The 10,000-nt window shown below is 33.2% G+C and overlaps 2 protein-coding genes across 2 annotated transcripts in view; one reads left to right on the top strand and one right to left on the bottom strand.

Moving 5' to 3' along the window:
- Positions 1 to 1,308: 1,308 nt before the first annotated feature.
- LOC113805051 (uncharacterized) lies at positions 1,309 to 7,845 on the top strand. Its single transcript, XM_027355962.2, has 8 exons — positions 1,309 to 1,339; positions 2,566 to 2,575; positions 4,738 to 4,822; positions 5,508 to 5,675; positions 5,975 to 6,088; positions 6,457 to 6,561; positions 6,995 to 7,114; positions 7,481 to 7,845. The coding sequence occupies exons 1-8, from the start codon at positions 1,309 to 1,311 to the stop codon at positions 7,727 to 7,729; spliced, it is 882 nt and encodes a 293-aa protein (XP_027211763.2). The 3' UTR covers positions 7,730 to 7,845.
- A 2,017-nt stretch (positions 7,846 to 9,862) lies between these two features.
- The window catches only part of LOC113805073 (uncharacterized), a 4,082-nt gene continuing 3,944 nt past the window's right edge, over positions 9,863 to 10,000 (bottom strand). Inside the window, exon 7 of the mRNA XM_027355985.2 lies at positions 9,863 to 10,000. This exon is cut by the window's right edge and continues 465 nt beyond it. The gene's annotated coding sequence lies outside the window, so the exon portion shown is untranslated.

The following is a 10,000-nucleotide window of genomic DNA, read 5'->3' as shown; positions in this document are numbered from 1 at the left end:
AATGATAATAATAATAATAATAATAATAGTAATAATGATAATAATAATAATGATAATAATAGTAATAATGATAACATTGATAATGATGATAGTAATAATAATAGCAATGATAATGATAATAACAACAACAATGGTAAGGATAATTAAAATATTAGTACTAAAAATCACAATAATAAAGATAGTAACAATAATAATGATCATTATAATAATGATGGAAACAATAAAAGATATCAAAATTATAGTGAATGACGAAAAAAATGATTATGAGTAGTATAGCAATCATAATGATATTATTGATAGTAGTAATGGTAATAGTAATGATAATAGTAATGATTATGGTCATCATTATCATTATTAAGATTATTATGATTATTTTTATTACCATTACTATTATCATTATCACTATTATTATCTTTATTATTATTATTATTATCACCATCATCATTATACTAATTTTTATCATCATTATCTTAATTTTCATCTTTATTACCATCATCATTATTATCATTATAAAAAGAATAATGATTATGATACTGGTGATAATAAGAATGATAATGCTGATGATGGTAATGGTAATAAGGATAATAATGATAATAATGATAAAATTATAAGATTAAAAATAATGATAATAATAGTAGTAAGGATAATACTAATAATAAAATGATGATGGTAAAAACAATGATAGTAATAATAATATTAATAGTAATTATAATAATAATAGTAATGATAATAATAATATTAGTAGTAGTAATACTAGTAGTAGTAGTAATAGAAATAGTAGTGATGCAAGTAGCAATAATAATGATGATAATGAAGAAGAATGGCAGTAATAAACATCTTGATGATAATAACAACAGTAATAATACCAATCGTAATAATAATAAAAATGTCAATGATGATGATGATGGTACGAATAAGAATAAGAAGACAACAACAAAGAAAATAACAACAAAAATAGCAGCAAATATATTGAAAATGATGGCATCAACAACAGGAAAAATATAACCAAAAGATAAAGACAATAACAAGAAAACAACAACAGCAACAAAAAGTCAAATAATAATAATATGAATACCCAAAGCACACAATTTCATTCCCGTCATCGAAAAACAGACAAACAAAATCCCATCAGCTATGACGATAGGCATATGCCAGTCATTGCATAAAGGTCATTTTCGAAAGATCAGCGCCTGGGAAAAGGGGGAGAGGGGGAGAGGGGGGGAAAGGGGGAGAGGAGGGGAGGGGGGGCGGGGGTGATAATGAGTTATGATGACTAGGCATATCAAATATGTATATAAAGGAGTGGGCATGACTTCTGGGCATCAGTCTCGTCTATCAGGTAAGGACAGCATCATCATCATGTAGCAGGATATGTTTGAGTGAAAATTCATGTGGTTGGGGTATTTTATTAATGAGATTTTGAGGGATAGGTCTATCAGTACTTATTAACAGGAGGATATATTTGAGGGAAATTTCATATTTCATATATTTTAAGGGATAGGTCTATCAGTGCTTATTGATAGGAGGATATGTTTGTGAAATTTCATGTGGTTAAGATATTTTATTGATAAGATTTTGAGGGATTGGTCTATCAGTACTTATGAATAGGAGAAATATGTTTGAGGGAAATTTCATGTGGTTGGGGTATTTTACTCATGAGATTTTGGGGGGATAGGTCTATCTGTGCTAATTGGTAGCAGGATGTGTTTGAGTGAAATTTCATGTGGTTGGGATAGTTTATTAATGACATTTTGGGGGATAGGTCTATCAGTACTTATTAATAGGAGAATATGTTTGAGGGAAATTTCATATCTCATATATTTTAAGGGATAGGTCTATCAGTGCTTATTAATAGCAGGATGTGTTTGTGAAATTTCATGTAATGGGATTTTGGGGGATATGTTTGTCATTACTTATCAGTAGGATATGTTTGGGTGAAATTTCATATGTTGGGGTCTCTTATTAATGAGATTTTGAGGGATAGGTCTATCAGTATTTATTGGTAGTAAGATATGTTTGAGTGAAATTTCATGTGGTTGGGGTATTTAACTGATGAGATTTTGGGGCATAGGTCTATCAGTACTTATTAATAGGAGAATATGTTTGAGGGAAATTTCATATTTCATATATTTTAAGGGATAGGTCTATCAGTGCTTATTAATAGGAGGATATGTTTGAGAAATTTCATGTGGTTAAGATATTTTACTAATGGGATTTTGGGGACAGGTCTATCTGTACTTATTAGTAGGATATGTTTGAGTGAAATTTCATATGTTGGGATATTTTACCAATGGGATTTGAGGGATAGGTCTATCAGTACTTATTAATAGGAGAAATATGTTTGAGGGAAATTTCATGTGGTTGGGGTATTTAACTCATGAGATTTTGGAGTATAAGTCTATCTGTACTAATTGGCAGGAGGATATTTTCGAGTGAAATTTCATGTGGTTGAGATATTTTATTAATAAGATTTTGAAGGATAGGTCTGTTAGTGTTAATTGGTTGTGTTTTTATACTATTTTTTGTGTTAATATAGGAAAAGGTTGTAATTTAATATAACGTCAGAGATCCTCACGTAACGTATGATTATCGTAAATTTTATTAGCATTGTTGATACCATAATTAATATTCAACAGTAATTTTTGTTATCATGATGATCATTATCACATGTTATACAAGTTGTAGTAGAAATACCACTTCCATCCTTTTCACTGCCATTATCAATATCATCATCATCACCATCCTCATTATCATCATCAATCATCATTATGCCATTATATAAATCTATTATAGATAACTAAGACCGAGATAAAATGAGTCATAACAACCTAAACTATGACACAATTTCCCCCTTTGATAAATAGTAATAATAACAATAATGAAGATAGTAACAACAATAATGATAATGATAATAATGATAGAAACATTTTAAAAATATCAAAATAATAGTAATGATAACGATAAAAAATGATTTTGAGTATTAAAGCAATGATAATGATAATATTAATAATAATATTGATGATAACAATAATGATAGTATCAATAATAGTAATGATTATGGTAATCTATTAAATGACTGCTATTAAGATTATTGTGATTATTTTTGTTGCCATTACCATTAATTATCATTCCCCCTCTGATGAATATATTATATTAAGATTATCATAATTATTCTTATTACCATTACTATTTATTACCATTCCCCCTCTGATGAATATATCATATTAAGATTATCATGATTATTTTTATTACCATTACCATCTATTACCATTCCCCCTCTGATGAATATATTATATTAAGATTATTATGATCATTTTTATTACCATTACCATTTATTACCATTCCCCCTTTGATCAATATATCATCATTTCCTCAGGGTGTTGCTATTAAGATTTTTGTAATTATTTTTATTACCATTACCATTAATTATCATTCCCCCTCTGATGAATATATTATATTAAGATTATTATAATTATTCTTATTACCATTACCATTAATTATCATTCCCCCTCTGATGAATATATTATACTATGATTATTGCGATTATTTTTATTACCATTATTATTTATTATCATTCCCCTTTTGATCAATATACTATCCTTTCCCTAGAATGTTGCTATGAATATTATTGCGATTATCTTTATTACCATGATGGATATATCATCCTTTTCTCAGGATGTTGCTATTAACATTTTTGTGATTATTTTTATTACCATTACCCATTTGATGAATATATTATTATCCTTTCCTTAGAATGTTGCTATTAATATTATTACGATTACTTATATTACCATTACCATTTATTACCATTCCCCCTCTGATAAATATATTATCCTTTCCTCAGGATGTTGCTATTAAGATATTGTAATTATTTTTTATTACCATTACTATTAATTACCATTCCCCTCTGATGAATATATTAAGATTATTATAATTATTTTTATTACCATTACTATCTATTACCATTCCCCTTTTGATGAATATATTATCCTTTCCCTAGAATGTTGCTATTAAGATTTTGGTGATTATCTTTATTACCATTACCATCTATTACCATTCCCCTTTTGATGAATATATTATATTAAGATTATTATGATCATTTTTATTACCATTCCCCTTTTGATCAATATATTATTATCCTTTTCTCAGGATGTTGCTATTGAGATTTTTTGTGATTATTCATATTACCATGATGGATAAATTATCCTTTCCTCAGGGTGTTGCTATTATAATTGCGATTATTTTTATTACCATTCCCCTTTTGATTATTGTAATTATCTTTACCATTACTATTTATTATCATTCCCACTTTAATTAATATATCATCCTTTCCTCAGGATGTTTCTATTAATATTATTACGATTGCTTATATAACCATTACCATTTATTACCATTTCCCCTTTTGAAGAATACATTATTATCCTTTTCTCAGGATGTTGCTATTATTATTGTGATTATTTTCATTACCATTCCCCTTTTGATTAATATACTATCTTTTCCTCAGGATGTTGCTATTATTATCATTGTGATGATTTTTATTACCATTCCCCTTTTGATTAATACATTATCCTTTCCTCAGTCTGTTACTGTTTTTGTGATTATCTTTATTACCATAACTATTTATTACCATTCCCACATTGATAAATATATCATCATTTCCCCAGGGTGTTGCTATTACTATTGTGATTATATTTATTACAATTCCCCTATTGATTAATACAATTATCCTTTCCTCAGGATGTTGCGTGCACTAGTTCTCTTGACGGCCGTGTGCTCCGTTCTCGCCAAGGATGGGTTCGCCGAGAAGTATGCTTACTCTAAGGTATGTCTTCGTTTTCATTCATACTTTGGCATGGTTCATACATACATACGTTATTATTTTATTATATTATACATATATAATTCATTCATACATGATATAAGCTTCAAAATCTCAGGAGGAAGATTTTAAGAGGAAATTTAAATGGTTTATTCGGCTGTGAAGGATTGTTTATAATTTCTGTAAAAGTTGGCAGTTGTATTGAATGTAATCATATTGTTTTAACCAAATTAGACGAGTTATGGTTTTATAACTTATAGTTTTAGTTTTATAGTTTCATATAGTTTTATGGTTTTTATAGCTTATAGTTTTATGATTATAGTTTCATAGTTATAGTTTTACAGTTGTAGTTTATAGTTCTATAGCTTATAGTTTTATAGTTATAGTTTCATAGTTGTAGTTTTACAGTTGCAGCTTATAGTTTTACAGTTATAGTTTCATAGTTATAGATTATAGTTATAGTTTTATAGTTATTGCTTATAGTTTTAGAGTTATAGTTCTATAGTTTTAGCTTATAGTTTCATAGTTATAGTTTTACAGTTGTAGCTTATAGTTTCATAGTTATAGTTTCATAGTTGTAGCTTATAGCTATATAGTTATAGTTTTAGAGTTATAGTTTTATATTAGTTTTACAACTATACTTTCGCATGTGTTTCGCCTCCTCTGAGAATGCACCTTTTCTCCCCAGGTTATGACCAACTGCTTCGGCGAAGACCTGTACTACGGCTGGTCGAAGGAGGTGTTCAAGGCCGTGAAGGAGTGCTACGGGGAGGAGGTGAAGCTTCCTGAGGCTGATGAGGAGGAGGAGTCGTCTTCGGAGGAGGAGGAGGTGGAGGAGGAAGTCTCGAGTCCCTTGGTAAGTGAGGAGCCTAAAGGTTGTGGTCACGTCAGATTGAGAAAAAAATTGGTTTGTTGTCAGTGAGGTTTAAATACTAGTTTGGGGTCCTTGTAGGCACGCACGCAACACATACACACACACACACATACACACACACACAAACATGGATACACACGTACACACACACACACACACACACACAAACACAAACAAACAAACCCACACAAACGATCACACACACAAAAACCCAAACAAACAAACCCACACACACGCCCTTACAAACCAACAAATTCCCATGCTTTGAATATCCTCCTCAGGGCCTGGACAGATTCAGCGGCCAGCCGATTATCCTCTTCTACCCTCCTCAAGGACAAGGCCAAGATGCAAGGCTTCCGGCCGACTTCCCATTCAAGCTCTTCTCTCGACGCCAGGTAAGATTCGCGAGCAGTTTCTCCCTCGAAAAAAAAGAAAGTTGAATTGCTATAAAGTTCGACTTATCTATAACAGCTGACAGGCGTGACTAAGATTAACACGTTCTTGTACCACGCTTCAAACTCTGCTGATATCGTGATATAACCATACCACAGGATTTTTAATATAAAACCCAGTACAGCATGAGCATCTGACTCCATTACGAAATGTATAATAATGATAATAATAATAATCGAAACAAACTATTGCACACTTCAAACCCATCATTATGAAGCAACATCACTAGCCATCATTCCCATCATAGTATCCAAAAACTGACCTTAATTTATCCCTTAACTAACGGACCGCTTTTTCCCCTATCATCTAGAAGCGCGAGGCCCCCCTGTACAGCGCTCCTATCATCAAGAAAATGGTCCAAAAGGTCAAGGCGAAGGTCAGCAACTTCACCTGCGTCATGAGGAAGATGAACTACGTGAGTATGAGGAGCAGGAGAGATCTGTAGCCTCAGATTCTTTTGTTATTATCGTTATTAGTATTATTGTTGTCATTGTTATTCATGATAACTTTGTTATTATCATTACTATTATAATCATTATCATTAACACTATGTTATTATCATTATCATTAATACTCTTATGCTTTTATAATTATCATCATTATATTCATTATCATTATCATTACTGCTATTATCTTTATTATTGTCTTTACAATTACTGCTAGTACTACTATCAATATCATCAGCATCGTTATAGTTTTTATCATGATTATTAATATCATAACTATTAGTATTCGTATCACCATTATTCCCTTTCTCTATTACGCAGCCATTTTCGATAAAACAAGAAAGAAAATGAACGAAAATAAAAGAAAAAAAACATTTACACATTCCCTCTCTTCCTCATCAGATTGACGACGACTTCAACATCGATTACAAGACGGCGATCGAAGAGACAAAGAAACTGGACATTGCTGACGACCTGAAGGAGGACCTCCTGGAAGCCATGGAGAAGTGCAAGGACCTTACGGTAGGTTTCGTGTGTGGCGCCTCGAAGTGTGTGAAGGAGAGGAAGAGAAGGAGGGGGAAGGAAGGAGGGAGGGAGGGAGGGAGGGAGGGAGGGAGAGAGAGAGAGAGGGAGAGAGAGAGAGAGAGAGAGAGAGAGAGAGGGAGAGAGGGAGGAGGGAGGGAGGGAGGGAGGGAGGGGAGAGAGAGAGAGAGAGAGAGGGAGAGTGAGAGAGAGTGAGTGAGAGAGAGAGAGAGAGAGAGAGAGAGAGAGATAGATAGAGAGAGAGAGAGAGAGAGAGAAACAGACAGACAGACAGACAGAATGAGTTAGAGAGGGAAAGAAAGAGAAATAGAAAAACCGTCCCTTGACCCCAGCCTCCTCCTGCAGATGTGCCTCCCCCTCGAGAAGTCCGGCTCCCCGATGCCCCTGAAGCTGCAGCGCATCGTCGCCCTCAACAAGTGCTGGAAGAAGGCCCGCCTCGGCGTCTGCATGAAGCACGACCTCATGAGGTACCTCAACTGGTTCGACGTCTCCGAGTTCCCTGCCGACGAGGACGGCGACGAGGGCTCGAAGGCCGAGAAGCTCCTGCACCTCCTGTGGGGCGTCGAGGCCAGGGACGACTTCCAGCTGTACTGAGCGGACGAAAGGGAACAGCTGGGGCTCTCAGCGCTTCCCCGTGTTTGCTGATGCGTCGCTTTGCCTTTTGGAAGAAATTCGTAAAGTGTCGCCGAATAAATCAAGCAAATTCTGAATTATGGTGACTTTAATTCCCATTCACGACACAATCACTTTGAGTCTAAATCAAGTGTTTCAGATATATCAATTTCCAGTTAGAAAGGGAATCCATGTAGTTTATTTTTACTTTTCTTCAAGTTGGCATACTTAGAAAACTTCAAATATACTCTAAACCTTAACATCACATTTCCATTGCTTTGTTACTTAAAGAGCAAACGGTTTACCTTCATCTTTACCATTATACTGTATGTAAACAGACACAGCGCCATGACACGATTAACAGCACTATCGTAATTTTGCTTTAGTCTGCCAGTCACGAGACAGAACACCTGTAGTTGCCACCACAGTACATCTTTTTTTCGTGTTCAAGGGTGTCTCAGCCGCTCTCACACGTGTGTTAAGTTCACCTACCTTGACCACACACACTCACACACACTCTTCGTGAATCCTAAATTCCAGGAAAATTCAAAGACGAGGACAAGGCATAGAGGATCATGACGAACGGCTTCTGAGACAACAAAATAATTTTGCTTGAATACTCAAAACATAGGATTGAAAAAAAGGAATAAAGAAAAAAAAACTTCACTCTTATCAGTCTGGAAACTTCGAAAAGCTTCTGTGGTACAGGCAGAATGGAAAGCTCCATTTTTTTGCCGGGCTAAGGACTGCCTGAAAGTTTTTTTTTCTCGAAAAAGTAAGGTTTTTATTTTTTTTCCATATCTCTAGACTTGCAATTTCAAAGTAAAGTCATTGAAGTTCTTTTGAAATTGTAAATGTACGCAAAAGGGATGAAAAGATTTTTTTCTCGCTTTTCTGGTCTTTAATTTTTATTCTTGTATATTCATATGATAAGCACACAAACACACACACACACACCAATACTCAGGTTACCTCACATCCTCATCATTGTTATTATCGTTATTACCAATACTATCATCAGTATCATCACTAATACTATTATGATATCATTATTATCATTATTGTCGTTATTACCACTATAATTATCTGTATCATCATTGATACTATTATATTATCATTATTATCATCATTATTACTATTATTATCAATATTACTACTACTGTTATCAGTATCATCATTAATACTATTATCCTATTATCATTATTATGACCATTGTTATTACTGCTATTATCACTATCATTATTATTGTCGCAATTTTCATTATCATGATTTCATTTCAAGTTTTATCATTATTTCATCTTTTATACACAAGTTACAATGATTGCTTTTTTTACACATGACCGAATTAAATTATGCAGGGTGTTTTCTAATCTTATTTTCTTGTGATAAGATATGGTATCAATTGCACGTTTCCGCCTTAATGACCAGCATCGGCCAAAAAGCATATTTATTTTACAGACGTGCATATGCTTATGCAATGTTTATCTATCAGTCTAGGCATGCATATCTACCGGATAGATAGATGAATGTATATCTGTCAGACAGATAGACACATATGCATTCATTTCTGTGCATGAGCATGTATATATGAATATTTACTGGCTCGTGTTTTGTACAAATTTAACAAACTGGCTGTAAGTCTTTATAATCTTAAAAATGAACAATACTGATGTATATACATATTTTGTAACACACGCACATAGCATGGATACACACGTACGGAATCACAAGCACACAGACAAACAGGTAAGTGTGCAAATGTGCATTCGCAGATGCTCACACCTGTCAAGCATACAATGAATATCATACATTCTCACTTACAAACACATAAACACGCTTATAAAGACACACCCACTCTCGTTGACAGTTACAAAACAAAGATGGTTTCTTTTGCCGGAATATCAGAGATTTTAAGGGAATAAGGAAGTGTGAAAGAGACGGAAAGCCGCCATAAGGTAGAGCTGAGTTCAAGGGGCAATGGTCGATGGAGCTGTATTGTGTTGATGACAACATTTTGTTCCATATTTCGGCTTTAAATTCGGGTATTAGGGTTATTTCCCATACCTATTGATCTTGTAGTCTGCCGGTGAATGATTGGGTGTTTGATAAAATGAATCCAAATCTTTGTTTTATTAGGCTATATTGTGGAAACGAATACAATTTGATAACATACAATACCGTACTATGATAACAATGATTTACAGTACTAGGGATTCTTTGGAATAGAGATTACATTGTATTGCAGTTTCACTA

Source organism: Penaeus vannamei, chromosome 20 (genome assembly GCF_042767895.1).
Source record: "Penaeus vannamei isolate JL-2024 chromosome 20, ASM4276789v1, whole genome shotgun sequence".
Lineage (NCBI taxonomy): Eukaryota > Metazoa > Arthropoda > Malacostraca > Decapoda > Penaeidae > Penaeus > Penaeus vannamei.
This window is presented reverse-complemented; position numbering and strand designations above follow the sequence as displayed.